This window comes from Topomyia yanbarensis, chromosome 3, assembly GCF_030247195.1.
Source record: "Topomyia yanbarensis strain Yona2022 chromosome 3, ASM3024719v1, whole genome shotgun sequence".
Classification (NCBI taxonomy): Eukaryota; Metazoa; Arthropoda; class Insecta; order Diptera; family Culicidae; genus Topomyia; species Topomyia yanbarensis.
Window position 1 is genome coordinate 322,535,897 of NC_080672.1, and position 19,799 is coordinate 322,555,695.

At 40.7% G+C, this 19,799-nt stretch overlaps 1 protein-coding gene across 2 annotated transcripts; it reads left to right on the forward strand.

Annotated features, from left to right (window-relative positions):
• The first annotated feature begins 273 nt into the window (after positions 1–273).
• Positions 274–19,233, forward strand: LOC131689097 (E3 ubiquitin-protein ligase listerin). Of its 2 annotated transcripts, none has more exons than XM_058973908.1 (13): positions 274–453; positions 569–1,258; positions 1,321–2,674; positions 13,166–14,239; positions 14,296–14,565; positions 14,626–14,852; positions 15,075–15,258; positions 15,320–15,503; positions 15,565–15,647; positions 15,711–16,169; positions 16,231–16,345; positions 18,395–18,798; positions 18,852–19,233. In XM_058973908.1, exons 2-13 carry the CDS (start codon positions 693–695, stop codon positions 19,077–19,079), a joined length of 5,148 nt encoding a protein of 1,715 aa, XP_058829891.1. In that variant the 5' UTR covers positions 274–453; positions 569–692; the 3' UTR covers positions 19,080–19,233. The 2 variants fall into 2 exon arrangements, with proteins under 2 accessions (XP_058829891.1, XP_058829889.1); XM_058973906.1 differs by having other exon boundaries at positions 666–1,258.
• The last annotated feature ends 566 nt before the right edge of the window (positions 19,234–19,799 follow it).

Consider the following 19,799-nt stretch of genomic DNA (forward strand, 5'->3'; position numbering starts at 1 on the left):
GGTTGACAATAAGGCGAACGAACGTGTACTTGAAAACTTGACGGTTTCTTACGAGTTGAGCGGATTTTACTCGATTTTTTAAAATTGAATAGTTTTGAATGAACGTGTAGCCTCAATCCAATAATCCCCAGAATTATTTTCCCGGGAAATGACAGTAAAACGATCTTTTTTCTGCCATAAACGAACTAAACCATAATGTTCAGCTTTAGATGAACCGAACTGTTTTCGTATGCTTTTTTTCCTTCTTCCCTCTTCACTGCACTTCTAGTTTGACGTTAGCACAGGCAGGTGGCAAAAAAGTTGTGGTTTTAGTGCGATCATTTTAATTTTTCTTCATTTTGATAGTTTTTATCCAAATACTCGCTGTAACCATTATTAAATTGTTCGATTTTCTGAAAAACAGTTTAACGAATCGTGACAATGGGCGGAAAACGAACTAAAAATAACACCAAGGTAAATTATTTGTGTTTTGAGATCGGTTTTGTAAATTAGTGGTAGTTATGAAATTCATTTTCCTAGTCCAGATAAGCCTTGTAAAGTTCGATTATGGGCTGTTTTCATTTTGTAGACTAATTCGGTGACTTGGCGCTAGGAGTTTCATCACATTGCATTGCAGCAAACATCTCAAAGATGTTTTCAATAACATACACTATAATTTGTTACAGCCTTCCAGCAGCGGCCGTAGCGCGGAAATGTTAGGTAGCAACGTTCCAACACTGTTTGGATTTACCACTCTGGACAGTACTAAAATACCGGTGGTTCCAAGTTTTGTTCAAATAGAAACTCATGGCGAGGACATCGACCCCAATCTGGATGATACATTTCAGATTGTGCTGAAAAAGATGCTCAAGAAGGATCCCGTTACGAAAACCAAAGCTCTACAAGAATTCGCTGAGCTTATTGGGAAATCTGAATTGGACGTTGTGAAGGCGGTTCTTCCGTTCTGGCCTCGTCTATATTCGAACTTATCCACGGATGTTGAACATCGCGTACGAGAAACCGCCCAACAGGCACAGTCGGCTGTGGTGGCTAAGGCTGGCAAACATATTGCTCCGTTCCTGAAGCAACTAGCTCCAGCGTGGATTTCCGCACAATACGATACCTACGCTCCGGCGGCCAGTATAGCAGGACAGTCGTTTAGCAGTGCGTTTCCTCCAAGCAAGTTGTGTGAAGTGTTCATTTTCTGCGAGAATGAAATACTAGAATACTACACCAAGAATCTAACGGTTCATTCGGCGATTACGCTTAGCAATCCAAAGTTAGTATTCGTGATTTATAGTTATTGTCATACATAATTAAAACTTATGTTTTTCGTTTCAGATCACATTCTCCTGAAGAATGCGAAAACAAATATCAACGTGTTTTGATTGCCAGTCTGCGCGGGTACGCATTATACATTAGTAAGTTACCGGAGGAGCAACTCAGAAAGTCGTTGGCAAAGAATGCCCTGCTACTGGACAATACTAAATTTTGGTCCTACCACAAGCACAAAACGCCCGCCATTCGAGCGGCCTGGTTTGAGGTGATTTCTGCTATACTTCAATTCGTACCATTTTTGGTCGAGCAACATCAGCCACAGATCGCGACCAGCGTGTTCCAGGCGATGGACGAAACAGATCCGACTGTTGTGATGCATGTTTGGAGTTCGATTGTTTTGGTACAAACAAAAATTCCCAACTGGCACACCTATTTGAACTTTGATAAAGCAGTATTTCCGAAATTGTGGAAACTTCTGAAAAGTGGAGCCAGTGGAAATGCCGCTTGCGTTTTTCCTCACATGTTACCATTGGTGTCAAAGTTTACCAGGGAAGTTCTTGGCGATAAAATAGACAAATTTCAATCATTGTTTTTCGAGAGCATCAATGAAGGGCTGCGGGCCGTGCATTCGAGTCGGACGGATGTTTCTGCCATTTCCCAAGCGTACTACGAAGTGTTCCAATATGTCGTGATTCAAACGGTTAAAGATGTCGCTCGGCAACCTCAGCAGATCGAACAGTTTTGCGAAAAAATGCTGGAAGAGCATTTGGTGAGAGTTATTGAATGGTGTATTACGACAGAATCTTCCAGTGGTAGATTTATTTTTGGCAATATTGCGTCTTTGTTGGATTATTGGTGCCAATACAGTGCGAATATTAAAATATATGAGCAACTTTTGATTACCTTCTGGAACAGGCTGTACGAAGTTATTGAACAAAGTTTAAACAGCGCCGTGGACATCCAACAGATCACATTTTCTCACGTAGAACTCATACAGAATCTTAAGCGGACCTCTCACAAACGCGTTAAGTTTAATAGTGAACCGGTTGAACGACAGCCGAACTTGACGACGGAATCAACTATGCCTGCCGCTGAGCATGCTCATCGCTTCGAACATCAGCTTCAGACGTTGGTATACAAAATTTGCCGTCTCTACATCGGTCGCATTGGTAGCAGTCGGGATCAGGCTTACATTCTTCACCTGGAAAATCTAATTCGTCAGTTCCAATGTATCGAGCTGTTCCAATTTCTGGCCGGCGGTGAAGGTTATCACATTGCATGTCTTTTCGATACGTTTGGAGCCGACTGGCTGAACGATGAGCGCCTGCAGTCGGAATACGTTGTTGAGATTGTATTGATTTTGTATAAATACCTGACGGAGCAAGAACAGATCGCACTGCTGAAGAAGTGGTTGGAGGTAGGTGGAATAAATGTAATTTTTTAAGGGAATGTGGGTGCTTATGTTCAGTTGCATTTGCGATGCCATATTGTTTTGAAGGCGAAAAGACATCGCGTGCCATTTGGATGTTTCGTGTAAACGAATGAGCCATTTTCTGTTTATTGAATAGTTGATATATGGAAATAAGCGTTGGATGCAATCCGCAAACTTTTTACCACGAATGTTGCTATTAGTTACACTGCCCATAATCGCGAGTTCGTCCTATGTCAGTCCCAAGTGGATATGGAATGCCATAGAACATTGCGTTGACTTGCGATTATGAGCAGTATATTGAACTGAAGATCTGTTTCATTAAATCGAAAAATCATGAATCTATAAAAAGTGGTACTCGTATTACCTTTACGTGGGTTACGGCTTCCCAAGTCACAATGTGAGATCAACGCAACGCTCAGATTGGCTATGAGAAGAATTTCAAACCGCCTGCGGTTATTGGAAAAACGCAATCGTTTGAGCGACCACAGATTTTTTAACTTCGCGTCCTTCAAGAACAATGTCATTCGCCATATTTTTTCCAGCATAACAAAACAAAGCCATTGTATTAAATTCCGTTGTGGTGCTTGACCTCCTATTTTAACAGACTTGCAAGGCTAGCGCTACAATCCTATCCATCACGGTGAATCTTTCCTGAATGGGGCTTGAACATACGACGAGTGATTTATGAGACTAGTAATCTTGCCCTCTGAATAGCCGAACCAGCGCCTTACCATTTGACTCTTCCAGCACAGCTTACAGCACTGACGAACTTTGAGATAGCCACCGCAGATCATATCGACACTTTCCGCTGTATAATCTGTCCCCGATTGAAACAAAGTTACTTTGCGAAAGCTCAGGCACAGAATCTTGAAGCCACCCCGCTAGAGAAGGAATTTGAACATGTTCCACTCGAAGACCATCCAGGTAGCATATAAGCAGCTATCAGCAATGCAACTAACTACCTCGTAAGTTTTGTGGACAGAATTTAACGTGAGTGACGTACTCGACTCTGGACTGATTTCTTCACCCTCGCTTAACTTTTAAACCAAGTTCACCAGTATGTTTAAACCTGGCTTAAGCGCTAAGCGAGGGTGAAGAAATCGGCCCACTCGTTAAACGTGAAACGATACAAGCAGAAACGAAACCAATACACCCGTTTATTCCAGGAAAAGCAACGTAGGCTGCAGGTCAAATAGAATGACCTCTCACTAATGCAGCGCCGCATCCAATGAGAAAAGTTTCAAAATTGTGAAAAAAATGCCTTCTTTGCTACAGAAATCAATCCATGGTTACGCACACTTTTCACTCCAGGCGTTGGCGATGGAGCGTGAGAGATCATTCGGTTTGCCTCTGTAGTTGTTATGAGACGCACAAGGGCTATTGACACCACTGCATGCAAGCGATGAGACACTCAGCGACTCTGTGACTCAGTGATCCGCGCGTCTGGGTCATTTGGCATCAAGTCATTTGGCATAAGGTCATTTAGCATAACGGACATTTGACATAATTTAGAGAATTGATCACACGGAAGGTCATTCGGTATAACGGACATTTGGCATAATTTATTTAACGTGCAGGGGTCACTTGGCATAATTTCTCATTTTGCGTAAGATGAGGGTCATTTGGCATAGTTTTGAGAAGTAATCACAATGGAGGTCATTTGAAGTTTTTTTTATCTACAGGGAAACAGGCGTATCCCCTATGTTTGATTAATATGTGCAAACGAGTGGATCACAGGTTTTCTTGCGAGCGGCCGACGGCGGTTTTCGATTATGCGGCAACAACAACCGTAACAACCGATGACTCAATATATGTAAATTCATTCAACAAATCATCGATTGAAATAAATTGGTTAGATCCAAAAATCGTCTGGATCGAACGGCATATAAATCGAAAGAATAGTTCATGATATAAAGAAGGATGATAAGGATAATGTTAATTATTGAGACGCTGTATGGAAAACAAAAAAATCACAGGTGATCATGATAATGATAACCAAAATAAAACATATGTCTGGCGGATCGCAGTTCTAGTGCGCTGCATAAACAAAAACCTGCAAAATCTACACTACTACAACGCAAGTCATAGACAAACAATCCATAATTGTGAAAAGGAACAAACACGAAATTTTAAAAATGTAACTCAAAAGAAATGCTCATATTTAACCCTCAAAAAGGCAAGCTAAAATTCGTACATCAAGAAACATCGCTCTTAAGACCCAATTCAATCAAAAACTGCTTTTTGGTTGTTTTATCAGTGAGAGAATCGAAAACCCAAAAACGCTCGATCTTTTGTATTTCAATTTACAAGTTCATTGAAACTATAGAACTGGCCTCTGAGACCCATTGCCTTTTTGAGGGTTAAAAGAAGACAAAATCAGTAATAAAATGTATTCTCTCGAAATATAATGGATATTCGATGACCGCACATTATTATTATTATTGCTTAGTGTAGCTTTAATCTTATGGGTCATTCGCTGATGAGCTACGCTTTCGTCTGTTATGCTTAATAATTTTCAATGAGATCACTTCTCAAAATTATGCCAAATGTCCGTTGTGCTTAGTGTCCATTATGTCAAATAACCTTATGCCAAACGGCTTTATGCCGAATCGCCCACTCCGCGGGTGAGGCACATAGTGGTCCGACAGCTCTGCGAGGATTGATGGCCGTTGAGAGCTAACAAGAAGTTCGCAAAAAGAAAAATAATTGTCACACTAAAAAGTAATCACTTACCTTATATAGAATTCACCGGTTTATAAAATTTGTATTTACCTTATATTGAATTAACCTGTTTATCCCTCCCCTAGGTTGTTTTATTCGTCATCGTTCACAGGCTTGTAATAATTGTAGTTTTTAGTGCTAGTGTTTATTTGTTATGTGCTAGTCGTATGTCTATCTGTGAGTGAGTTCGTCTGAGTATTTATAACAGCAGGGTTAGGGAATGGATGTAGAGCTGGCGTATATGATAGAATAGTGGGTAATCTTTTCGGTGTTCAATTTTTGCATTCGATTCAATTAATTCCGTATGATCGGATTGGACAAATTAATGTATAATTAATTTACCGACGCACGTGAATCATCCACTCCTGGTCTGCATAGCATGATAAAATTCTAACAGAATACAATTTCTGTTAATTGTAAATAATCATCATTTTCTGGCATTTAGACGAGTTCAAGTAGTTTAGTTCATTAGTTTGTTTTTGCTGTACTTCTATTAGATTGCTTTTCCACTACTCATGTATACAAAAAATGATGTCGGTCAATTTAGACACTTCAAATTAATCTCTTTGTATCCTTTTTTCCTTATTCGGTATGTTATGTTTACTTTTAATACTATATCTTTAATTAGATTTATACTAACACTCATTAACACAATCAAATGCATATTCTGTCATATACACTAATAATATCTCCCATTCCAAACGTACAAACGCTCGTGGCCTTCGCGAAAACAACCTCCTGGTCACAAACGCGAACATGCAATAGCAATCATTCACGCATTCTTACTTCTGCGATATCGCCAACATTAAAATACTCCGGTAATTAGGAGAACGTTTTAGCACCTATAAATTTACTAATGTGATCACAAGCATTAACCCACCGCTCGCGAGATCATGAATTAGTCGTGTCCGGAAGTCTCTGCACTCGATCTTGTCAGCCTAGACTAGTGATAAAGAGAAACTCATTCACTACTAGCATCTGAACCATGTACCAAAAATTAAGCATCACATTCACGGTACACGCGCGATCATGCGAATATGCGAAAGGCAACACGGTTATAAATAATAATGTATACACGCGAAGTTATAAAAACGCTAGCACACGCGATAAAAACGTGAACTTTCTTTCCTTCGAGTCCTTCGCGATCATCCACGTACACCTACGCCCGCGATCTCGCAAACAGGATTACAGCTCGGCGACTAAGTGAAAGTTTTACAACATATAAATTCACAAACGCGGTCAATTTAGACACTTCTAATTAATCTCCGGAAGTCCGTACTTTCGGTCCAAATAAAAGGCTCAATGCCTTCAGGAGGACCAAAGAAAAAAAATGGTGCTCATATCCACTAAACAACACGTTCCATGGAGACAAGAAAATCGAATTTATACATGCGAAGTAGACTGCCCAGAAAAATAATGAATTTTTGAAAACTCAATCGGCCCACCCCTGAGTCGATTCCTAGTCCCATCAGGAGTGTCTGCTTCAAATTTGAAGCAAATCGGACAAGTCTAGCTACCGGACCAACGTGCTTGAAGTTTGTATGGGATTTTTCGACAATTTACATGGAGAAAACCCTCTTGCTCACATTTTCGCCACTAGGTGGCACTGTATACATCAGATTATCACAAAAAGTGAAACTTAAGAAGGTAATTCTATTGTCTACAACTTTGTTGAAGACTGCAAAGCGATCCGACTCCAATAGGAAAAGTTATTAAACTTTTAACGAAGTGATGTCTGAGTCAGTTTTGCATGGGGCCTAGCAGTGCATGATAGTGTATCAGTACTAGGTTTTAACAAACTAAACATTTTTGTGGATTAATGATTAGATTTAGCTGAATAGTATGTTCGGAAGAATTGCAGTACATAATACGAGTTATGTTTTGGTTAGAAAATTTTAGTTCAATCTGTGACCGCATAGATGGCGCCAACACTAACTTTTCAACGGAGAGAGAACGTTGAACCGTGTTGGATAGCGCTCAATCCAACCCAACGAAAATGCACCCGGAGTATGTGAGGACTAATACCACCACCGATTGGTAATACCAGCACAAAAACAGGAACATGCTAACCAGCAAATACATATTGAAGACCGCATCGTGATGTCAGCAATGATCAAACGCTGATGTAGTTGTCTAGGACTGCCATCTGACTCGTTTCAAAACAGCATGAGGATTGCGTCGATTGTTTACATCAGCACTGGAAATAATTTGGCGAAATGTCTCGTCGAAGAATAAGCACACGTCGTCTCATCACTATTTGTTGTCGTTTGAGGGATGAGCAATTTGTTAATTAAGGGAACGCATAACAGCATCGGAAATTTATTACAAATTCATTAGAGAGAACTTTTGAAATAATTATAGAAATTTTTTGAAACTGCACTTGGCTTGTAGTTCAATGGTAGCGTCCTTCGCTAATGGAATTCCAAGTGCGTAACATCGTTGATTAACAAAGGGCGGCGTGTAGAGAAGTATGGTGCTTGCCCCGGCAGCGCATACAACGATTAACCTTCTGGCATTCTGCTGTTGGGTGACGATGGCTGAAGCAATTCTTGCAAAGTCGTTTCGCTACGATGTATTTTATTTGCTCCGCTGAAGTCATCTTCTCGTACTTACGGCATCTGTAGAGAAAGTGACGTTCTCCACACAGATGGTAACAAGGTGGTTTAATTTTATTAGAGTAGTCGAAACTGCGCATTGATTTGGTCCTCCAGTGAAAGTTTTGATGTTTTTAGCTTCAGGGGGCGATGCAGACTCCAATGGTTTCACAGCGATATCACGATGCTTGTGGATTGGCATTGGCGTAACGATGTGCGTGTAATGCTCAGTGTCACTATCATGTTTAATCTGCTCTGATCCGCTCACATATTTCGATTTGGAATCAACTGATCTGTCTCCGGTAGTGGTTGGTTGGTCCTGTGCAACTGACTCTTTCACATTACACCACAGGGCTGGTTCTTTGCAACCTGTATTCAGTTCATCCGCCGTTGAAACCGAATCAGCACTACCGCTGTTGTTTGATTGCGATTCGTCTTGGTCATTTTCACGCACTACCACTTTTACTGCTCGAATCCGTCGCAAAACTTCCAACATTGCACCTTCTACCTCTCCGATTGCTGCCTGGCGTGCAAAAAAGCCAAGCTTGCCCTCATTGCACAGCTCGATCAATTCCAGCTTCCATTGCTCGAGAATGGTGTATGTTGCATTCAGCCAGATTACCGCGCACAGTTGGGTCGGTTCCATTCTTTGGACGATTTCATGAACAGCACTCGCAGAGTAAATAATATTCATTATTTTGCTCATTTTAACGTGAACCTTGCGACCGAAAAATATCCGCGAAACGAGAACAAACCGCGTGTTTTAAAACAATTGTGAATTTTGTGTTGGTTTGACAGTTCTACGGCTGTCGAATGATAGGTTTTCTATGCGCGCATTTGTATGTAACGCAACACGGCAAATTGAAATTGAGCAGTTAAAGGTTTCTGCACACCTAGTAGAACTATTTTCATTTCAGTTTTGTCACATTTTTCGACGTCGAAACAAAATGGCGTCTAACGTAGTCACTATTGCTCGGTAGTAGAATACTGCTCACTAAAATTTCGTATAATAGTGTCCGCGATTTTAACATTTTCGATACTAATAAATCCACATAGTTTCCGTTGAATATCACAGTGTACCGTACAACACTTTGGAGTTACTTTATTGTTCATAATCAGCTCATTCGACACGTTATTTTCAGAACAGAATGCGATTAAATATTCCCGAATTTCGTGATGCTTCCGATGCCGCGGATCGTGATCCGGCTCGAAGGACCAAAATGTTTACGCGCATGGTCACTAAGTCTTTATGTTTTTCGGAAGCATCATTTGAACGAGTAGCACTGCACGGTTTTAACGATAAACTAAACTATTATATTTAGAGATAGTGAAACGCGCCATAAACACCGACTGGTTTCGTGAATTGTATATAGTGGACTGTGTATAGTACAATGTAGTTGCTGCTTTTATAGCTAAGATACATTTTTAGAAGAACAGATGAGATTTGGCGGTAAATTCAGTACAATACAGTAGTAAATGTATGTAGTATTCGGCTCGAGTTGTAAACGAATAGCTTCCTATTGGTAACACTGCTCGGAACTTCTATCTGCGTTTATCATTGCGTTACTATGGTAGTAAAGTGAAACCCAGTTGAAGCGAACTTGTTAATCTACTCTTGACTGGCCTAAACAGGGTTTATATACTCAAAGTTCCGCTTATACTTTCTCCACTCGTCTCGCACACGGATTCCTGGTAAACTTTTGAAGTTGAATGGGGGAACGTTAAATTTATCCATCTTTATGTACTGAAATAAAAAAAAATCACATGATGCTTTGTTTAGGTGCCACCCGGTGTATACTAACCGTTCCGACTACTATTTCTGTTCGATCTATTATAGTCTCGAAGACAATTCGTTTCAATCGCTCCGGCTTCGAAAGCCACCGCAGCGAATTTGCGCTCAACTAATCACGGCTTCGAAAGCCTCCACAGCCGTGCTGTGTTCTGTATACAGCCTCCGGGGCCACCGCAGTAAACTGCGTTCTGCTTCGAAAGCAAGCACAGTTCAACTGTGTTCAGTTCTGTTTAATGTAAACGAGCATAACCTTAATTATGCTTCTTTTCCTACTACCGAATAATCGCACTTACCAGTTATTTATTGCACTGTGATTCTCCGCCTCGTCGCCAATTTGTTGGAACGGCCACAATATCAAAAGGGTATTCGGATATTGTTTCGGAAAAACAACACTATGATTTTCACTGCGCATACATAAAGCAGCTAAAGCCATTCCGGGCTATCGAACTTTATTTATTATTCTTCTCTCTCTCGCTCTTTCGAGCGCACCCTTGCTTTCTCGATTCACACGGTGATGCGGAATTACGCATTTCTATTCATCTGTTAACCCTTCGGGGGGTTGGTCGCTGAGGCTATCACAATGACGATATGAACGATGCAGTGATGATGTTTGTAACATTCCTAACAAACCAATCGCCCGTCATATGCCAAAACGAACAATTAGTATCAATCAACATCAGCCCTGGCAATCAGCCATCCTTAGAGGATTATAAACTACCAAATGAGCTATATTCACAAAATACTTGAAAAATAAAACGCTTGCATTACGAAACCACTACTATCAACTCAACCACGAATACAAACAGCAAAGCAGACGCAGAGAATCCCGATTAGCATCTTGTATATCATGGAATAAAGTTTTAGGCTCGACACTAAGGGAGTTAGTCAACTGATCTCGACGGAAAGCAACTCCAAATCAGCATTAAGGACTGTCTATCTGCAGTATTCTTTGCTACGTTTAACATCCCGCATGGAAGCTACCTCGGCCCAGTAATATTCCTTCTCTACTGGATCAAAGTTGTTTGAGATCCTAGTAGGAAATATGCTCTTTCGTGAGACCAAAGCATACATATCGAAGGACCAACATGGTTTTTTGCAGGCAGGTCAACAACCACCAATCTAGCCCAATTTACATCGTACTGTATTAAAAACATCGAAGATGGATCACAAGTAGACACTATATACACTGATCTTAAAGCTGCTTTCGATCGTGTAGACCACTCTCTTCTTCTGGCAAAGATCGAGCGACTGGGTGCTCCATCAAATTTTACAGGATGGCTTAAATCATATCTCGTAGATCGTTCTCTGTCCGTGAAATTAGGAAGTAACGTGTCATATAGCTTCATCAACTTGTCGGGTGTACCTCGAGGGAGCAATCTCGGACCGTTGCTTTTTTCTTTATTCTTCAACGACGTCTGCTATGTTATACCCCCAGGGTGCAAACTCATATATGCTGATGATCTCAAACTCTTTCTCATTGTGCGGTCAATAGAGGACTGCATCGAACTTCAGCGACATCTAGATGCTTTCTGTATCTGGTGTAATCGCAACTTGTTGGCTCTCAGTGTGTCCAAATGCTCTATAATATCTTTCACGCGCATAAAAATCCAATTCTCTGGAGCTACAAAATCGCCGGCCAATTGCTAGAGAGAGTGTCAGTTATCAGAGACCTTGGTGTACTCCTGGACTCGCAACTGACATTCAGAAACCATTACTCTCACGTTATAGCACAGGGAAATAGAAACCTTGGCTTCATAATAAGAATCGCCAACGAGTTTACTGATCCATATTGTCTGCGGGCATTGTATTTTTCACTTGTTCGGTCTGTCCTGGAAGCTTCCGCAGCCATTTGGTGTCCTTATACGAGCATTTGGACTAACAGAATTGAAGCAGTACAAGCAAGATTCCTCCGCTTTGCTCTTAGAAATTTGCCGTGGCGTAACCCAACAGAGCTACCACCATACATTGATCGCTGTCGTCTGCTCGATATGGAAACTCTGGCAAAAAGGCGAAATACATCCAGAGCGATATTTGTTGGGAAAATATTGACTGGCCAAATGGATGCCCCAGATATTCTCTCACAAATCAACATTAACGTACCCCCCAGAAACCTTAGATCACGTAACTTTTTAAGACTAGACTTTCAGCGCACCGAGTACGGTCAGAACGAACCCATAAGGGCGATGTGTAATGTTTTCAATAGTGTGTATGACCATTTCGATTTTTATGTTTCTAGTGATGTTTTCAAGAATAGACTTAGGAGATTGACTTAGCTTATAAGATTATGTGAAAATATTTCTGTAATGTTATTGAAATGCCTTGTATACCTTGTATGTAATTTTGTTAATTTGTAGTGTCAGTTCATTGTTATTGTAGGAAAAACATGCGAAAAGATTATGGGTTTTTACGCGCATTCGAAGTCTGCTTCTGAAGTGAACCTTGAAATGGGCTTTTCCCATACAACAACATTAAATTTCATGTAAACCAACATGGGTCAGATGAAAAATGGAAATAAATAAATAAATAAATAAATAAATAAATAAATAAATAAATAAATAAATAAATAAATAAACAGAATGTTTTTAAACCAGAGTATATGCTTAATCGTCACGTTCACGCGGAACAATCACCTGATTCAGTTTAACTACCATTTATTCGAAACGAGTATTCCGAGACACTCACGCCAAAAATATGTGAGTCATCAAGGATTCGGCACTAACGTTTAAACCATATACTTCATACATCATGGATAAGGCAGCAAGACAGCTTGAATTCATCTATGGTTCTGTTGTTTGGAAACCTTACTACCAGAACGACACTAACAGAATCGAGGCAGTCTAACGCCGGTTCATACGCTTTGCACTCCTACATCATCCCTGGCGAAACAGAGTTTAGCTACGAAAACCGTTGGCAGTTAATACAGCTTAAAACTCTAGGCATCCGGGAGGACTGCTTTCGAGCCCTGTTCGTCTCAGACTGACAGTCTGCTTGGGTGGTGAGCTCTACACAATAACTCTCTCCTGCGATTACCGTTCAGGAGAACCAACTATGGTCGTCAGAGTGCTATTACCGGACTTCAGCGTATTCTTAACAGTGTGGCGATGGTATTTGATTTCCACTTGACAAAGAATTCGATAAAAGCTAAACCATTGTCCATCCTTAAATGTAATTAGTTTAAGAACCCACCTTTGGAGCCAGAGGGTCTGTTGGGGAAGATAGAACAAATAAACAAACAAAATGATTTCATTTATTTAATTTTCATACCATTTTTAGGAGTGAAAGGGTTGCAATATCCTGACATAATTTTGAACAACAAAATTGAAACAGCCTTACTTTCATTAACTTTTTCTATTTCCAACTTCTCCTCAGATTGCGAACAAAACCGTACAAAGCTGGCTGATACTGCGAGCCTTAAGCCATCCGCTTTGTCAGGATCCGAACATAACAAAGTTTCTCACGCAACCCGAGGTCAGTCGGAATCTGATCCAATGTGCCCATGGTGTGACACAGGGTGACACCAAGGAAAACATGATTCTGCTACACAAGTGCTTCCTCATATCGGATAGTGGTGACATTCTGATCGATCCGGACACGTGCCGCAGCATAATCGAAACCTTGGCCAGTCCGTTGAAGAACGATAGTGAAATTGAGTTGAAAGACACGTGTGCTAGTTTTCTGGCGCAAATAATGCCCGTGATTTGCGGAGATAGCCGCCTGCGGGAGTTGCAGCAACGCATGTTTGTATTGTTGTTCGATTTCAGTGCGGAGAATAGTGTTTGTGATTATCTTTCCGGGGATACGCTGTGGGAAGTTACGACGGCTTGGCAGGATGCCCTGTCAAGTGAGGATTTGACATTGGAACCAAATTTGGTTGAACAGTGCACTAAGATCGTTGACAAGGAATTAATGGTATTATCTATTGGACAGGATTGTAATCTGGTCGGGTTTGAAAAATTGTCGGATATTTGCGCCAAGCTGATCATGTGCTCTACGGAATCATATAAAAGCAATACAACTGAACGATGTAAACAGATTGATGTTCTGCTGAGAAGCATGCTGGAACGTTGTGCCAATGAAAAACTTTCTTTTGGGAATACTTTGGATAAGTTCGCCATTTATGTAGAGCTATTAAATGGCAATTTGATAACCAATGGTGCTGAATATAGCCTAGATTTGACAACGAGAGTATTTTTGGAAAGTTTGCGGAATTGGCTTGTGCAAGAGTTCTTTTGTTTGAATGTGGTTTTCAAGCTCAGTTGTAATCCGAAACGAAAATCAAGTGGCGATTCGAAAATGGATCATGATGGGGATGAATACGGCGATGAAAGTTTCGAGGACAACGGAAATTTTATTCACTGCTGGTCGGAATTGTTTTATGAGAACATTTTATCTGTGATACATACGATAGCCATCGGTGATACACTGCTCTACGGCACTAACAATGTAAGGTTTGCTACAGTAGTGATGCTGGAAAATTTATTTAATATCGTCTTTTACAGCTCGACAGCGCAGTCGAGACACTTATTTTAAGTATGCAGGAAAAAGTGGCACAAATGCTTAAAAATTTACCAGTAGATATTCTGCTAACCATCAAAGAACGTTTATTTTGTCTGGCTAATAAATCCGGTCTGCTTTGGGCAAAATCGCTCGTTTGCTTATTGGACATGGAACAGTATTCGGACGTTGAAAGCGGAACTGTGTTACTGTATGAAGATGCATCTACCGTCGCCAACAGCGAGGACCTGATAAGTTATATTAATATTTTACAGGTACAATAACTCCTTTAAAGAAATGTCGTGCTCTAATTTAAACCCAATTGTATTTTGCAGGTTCTGTCGCGTAAAATGACACCCAAATGTTTGCCTATTCAACCCAACTTATTCGAAAATTATTTCGATGTTCTTGTGAAATTGGCCGCCACACGCTGTTTAATAGAAAATCATTTTTCATGCAATTTCAATGATGTTGGCGATAAAAAGATAATTGGCAATACACTGAACGTTTTGCAAGAAGTAATCAGTAAGCAGAACACCAGCAAATGTCTGCGCTACAATTGGTAGGTACAGAAATGGTCGCTGGTTAACCTTCCGGAAGTCGCGCTAGTGCACTGAGTGCACGCTGCTCTGAAAATCTAACGAAATCGTTTTAGAGCGAGCACAGCGGCTGCTCGTTCAATGGGCCATAAGCGCGATTTCCGGAATAAAAAATATAAGCGATGTTCGTCAGCACTTAATACTAATATTTTAACTACCACATGATTCTTTTTGTTTTGTAACAGTGATCTTCAGCAAGTGGATGGTGGCAAACTTTTTCTGGATATCGAGCTGGCAAACGTACTGACGGTGGTAATGCGACACTTTCCAACTGAGCTGGACTTGAGCAAATGGGATTTCGTGCGAATTGCACTTAGCTCATGGACACTGACTGTTTCAAAAAATCATCAGCACTTTAGGAAAAATAACGTAATTTGTTTCCCGTGTTTAGGAAAAGCTTTGAATTGCTAATGAAAACTTTCTCTTTCAGATTTCAATGTTCATAGCAGCGATATTCAGGTTGTTCAGTGCAGTGACGCAGTTCTTCGACGAAGAGAAAACCAAGAGTTCGACAGATTTACTGACTCGCGTCATCGAAGAATGGGAGAATGTGTTTGCTAAAGATGTGAATCTAGTTTTATTGAAAACGTTTATTAACATTGTGAAAGCTATTGGTAGGATGCACTTAAGGATTCAGAACCAATTTAGATATATCTAATTCAATTATTGTTATAGATCGTACGCAAGTATGCGATGAATATTTCCTAGATGCTGTCAGTTCTCACATCGATTCTATCGACTTACAGTACGTACTCAAGGTAACAATTGAAACGGCATAATATTAACATTGAAAAATATTCTAAATGACTCTACACATCCAGACCAACAAGGTTGACTCGAAAATATCTCTTGACGACCTGATAACCTTTGCACTAGTCAACATTAACCACTGGAATGCCCGAGTTCGTATAGCTTCCGCTGCAATCATCCAAAAACTGACGGTCGGTCTCATCCAACGTGATATGGAGTATCTGCAAAAAAGTTATGAAAATACTGAGCAGCAGCAGAAGAAATTCGAGGAACCGAATGATACCTGGCATCTGCTGCATCATTTCAACCCAACACTTGATGATTTTCTGTCGTCTCTAAACGAACTAGTTACGGAATTCAATCACAAAATAACGGAAACCGATGAAGTTTCCGTCGTTCGGTTTCTGGAGAAGGATGTAACGATGGCGTTCCTGCTACTGTGGGATTGTATCTTGGGGATTTGTGCCAAAGCACCGCCTGAGTTGCGGTCGATCTACGCTTCGTGGATCACTCGGCACCATTACGAACAGGTGACTTCTTTTGGGAACAGTTCAGCACATGTACATAATAAGATGATGTATTCCTTTATAGTTGCTGCTACCGGTTCTGTTTAAGTTGATGCCCCCCGAAATACTGAAAAATCCAGATTCCGGTGCTGTTTACGGCCAAACAATGTTCGATCGTTTGGAGTGGAGTCATATCAAAAGTAAGTAAGCTAATTATCTTAACCGTGTTGTGATATTGAAACTGCTGTGGTCATTAATCACAAGGTCAATGCACCTCACCTCCATTTATGCAAGTGGTACTTTGTTTATCGGTTCATTTGTAATACTCATCAGTTTATAAATAACTTTCGATACTTACATTTGTATAACAATGCGAATCGTGGCGAAGCAGCTTGTCATATATATGAATATCAGAGTATTTTAAAAATTCATTAAAAGATCGAGATCGCGAATGGGCTCGTGCAATCCGTAATTACGATTCCATGGTTCCATGAGCAGCAATTTTTTTGTTTCCTTGACATTGTTAGTGGATCAAATCGTTTGACGAAAACAAGCATTTGCCATCATTTTAATACAAGAGTTGCACATCCAGGAAAGATAGGACCATCGCATATGGTGACAGATTGTTTCACGCACTTTAGGTGGAAAGACGACTTATTTTGTGTGCCCGCGAAGATGTTGACTCATGTCAATTCAATATAAACGGAATAGGGGTGTCATATATGTGGGTTTAAACTTTTATAGTAAAAATATAAAAAATAGAGCATCAGCCAAGAGGCCCAATGTTGAATACACATGCTTGAGAATTCTCTTGAAAGGAAAAAAGCAAAACAATTTATATTTATTAAATTTATACTACGATGTTGGAGCACCATCTTTATCTGCATTCGACAGTCTCCGCGGCACAAAGTTCACCTTGGAACCTTTCTCTCTTTCGGTCTTCGTCGTTTCTTCGCTTACTGCATACACCACTGTTTCCGATACGCTAAGTCTTCCGTCAAATTCAAACGGATAACTGTAGGTCCTGTGGCTTTCCGTATCGTGCACTGCTAGTATGGCAGCAGTCATACAAATTTCCAGCATATCCATCGCTACGTCTCGTGTGCCTTGATCCACAATCAACTCTTCCTCAATGTCTTCTTCCTCCTCCTCTGCTTCACCTAGTTTAGAGGGATCCTCGAAAACGCTGGACGCTGCAGACAGTCTTTTCTCAACGTCCTCCGGCCGCTCGAAAGTGAGTGCACAGGTTTGCATGATCTTCCACATCCACGAAGCCGCCTTGTCGGCCAACTCGCAGTAAAACTGATCCAGCATATTATCACCGTCACGCTGAGGTACATTAACCTTAACCAAATCACACAGTCGGGTCAGTATCACCTTGGAAGCCAGTGGTAATTCATTTTCCAGTTTTGGTTTTTCCTCATTCAAGAAGTAGGTTCTTGTTTGACGGTAGACTTTTCCCATTATATCGCGGAGGTAGTCCAGTTCGAGCCGAACTATTCGACTTTTCAAAATACGAGCTTGTTTCTGTCGATGACGGAGCCACAGTTTTTCGTCACGCCGCTGTTGGCGAGCATATCGACGTGATTCACTTAGCGTGAGATAGTCCCGGGCATTCAGACGTTGCTTCATTAGTTCAAGTTGTTGTGGTTTGAGGTGATCTCCATGTTGGCTGATAGTGTAGCGCACGCGGCATGGTTTCGGTTGTGCGAGTATTTTTATTTGATTGGTTGCGGCCGGAATGGTTTTTACAACAAACCGAGCATATTGAGGCGGAGGCTGGGAAATGGCAATGAATTCATTATCAAAAATATTCCTACTAACGAGAAGATTCTTACTTTAACGCGAGGCATAGCTAGCAGCCGAATATGTTCGCTTGGTTTAAGAATATCCCTATCTATAATGATGTTTTCATTGTGACGACATCCAAGAAATTTTGCTGGTCCGGGGAAGAGAAGTTTTATCACTTTAGGCGCTTCTTTACGAGGACCTTTCTCCCTAGCTGCTTGCTCTTGTTTGTTAGCATTCTGTCGTTTTTTCAATTCTTTGATACCACGTTTTATTTCGGCTTCCAACGACGGTGGCTTTTCTGGGAAAAGCTCTGGATATAGAACGACTTCGGTGGATCTATTCAACAAAAGTTCTGCACTGGAATTTTGACTCCCATACTCCATATCTTCCATTGCTTGAAATTTTGATGACGTTCGTGAATTCCACAGCTATCTTTGATCTTTATTTCTCATCTACAGATCCAACTTTAAAGCCGGAACGCTACGCATGTCACCTGTACACGCAATCGTTACGCTTCCTACCCGCTGTCGTGAGACGTTGGTGGAATGGACTGAATCATCGGAATGCTACTGTGATTGGTAAGGTAACCAGCAACTGTGTATCGAATTTACTCTGCCAGGATGAATTCCAAGCATTAATTGAGAAGAAGGACAGACAAGATAATATGCAGATTAAGGTCCATGTGGCAGCTCGTCAGGTAATGGCTGTGTACTCAATTGATGAAGCTAAAGTTGAACTGCACATAACTTTGCCAAGTAATTTCCCGCTCGGAGCGGTGACTGTTGAAGGCGGAAAGCAAATTGGAGGCCGACTACAATCTCGGCAGGTGGTGATGCAGCTGTCTATATTTTTGACACACCAGGTACGGATTATACAAACAACATTAGTAGCATTCTAATAAACCATCACTTGCAGAACGGTTCTATATGGGATGGACTATCGCTATGGAAGCGCAATTTAGACCGAAAGTTTGAGGGCGTTGAAGAGTGCTATGTCTGCTACAGCGTCATCCATCAGGACACCTGCCAGCTTCCGAAGCTATCCTGCAAAACCTGCAAGAAAAAGTTCCACGGTCCCTGTCTATACCGGTGGTTTAGTACGAGCAACAAATCAACATGTCCAATTTGTAGGAATATTTTTTAGAATACTTTTTGCTAAATCTAACTATATCTCGTAGTTTCTATTTCGATCTGCACACTTCAACCACGTTACTGTTTCCGTTTCTTAACAATATTAGTCTCCGATGGTTTACAATCGCAAGATACAATATAGAAATAAATCGAGAGTAAACAGAAAATAGCGTTTTGTTCATTGATCAGTGAAAAATCAACAATAAAATCCTCTAGAAGCGTGAGCGATACCTTAACTGGTATTATTTTACACTAGTTACTAGGGATGTACCATTAATTCATTCTAGTCTAGTCAAGTCTACACATACATAGCCAATATATGTAGGTATCTTGGAAAATTGCAGACATTTGTCTACAATTTTTATTGTCAATATTAATGTTTGTGGCACATATTATAATTAGAGATTTTCGCCGATGAAAAATGTCGTTATCGGCGGCGCTGGTGTGATTTGGGCCGGCGGCGGTGGCGTATCAGCGTTACGCTGTTCGTTAAAATCATCGGTGGCGGCGGCTGCGCAATGCGGCGTGGGGTATTTTTTGAATTGTATGGGAAGTAGAAACAACTTCTTGCTCAATCATCTTGCTATGTTGGATTGTGTCTGCGTGTTTCGAAATTAAATCAAATATGGATGACGTAGCGGTGTTATCAGCTTTAAGTATAAAACTCTGTTTTTCAAACGGAAATGAATTTTATTTGAGAAAATAGAAATAAAATAAAAGTAAATATTTTTGG

What these genes read in the sequence shown, in the direction of transcription:
- LOC131689097 (XM_058973906.1), top strand. Translation starts at nt 421, where the DNA reads ATGGGCGGAAAACGAACTAAAAATAACACCAAG. An exon ending in ATTACGCTTAGCAATCCAAA is followed by an intron (nt 1,259 to 1,320) that starts GTTAGTATTCGT and finishes TTTTCGTTTCAG; the next exon opens with ATCACATTCTCCTGAAGAAT. An exon ending in GGAGTGGAGTCATATCAAAA is followed by an intron (nt 16,346 to 18,394) that starts GTAAGTAAGCTA and finishes TCTCATCTACAG; the next exon opens with ATCCAACTTTAAAGCCGGAA.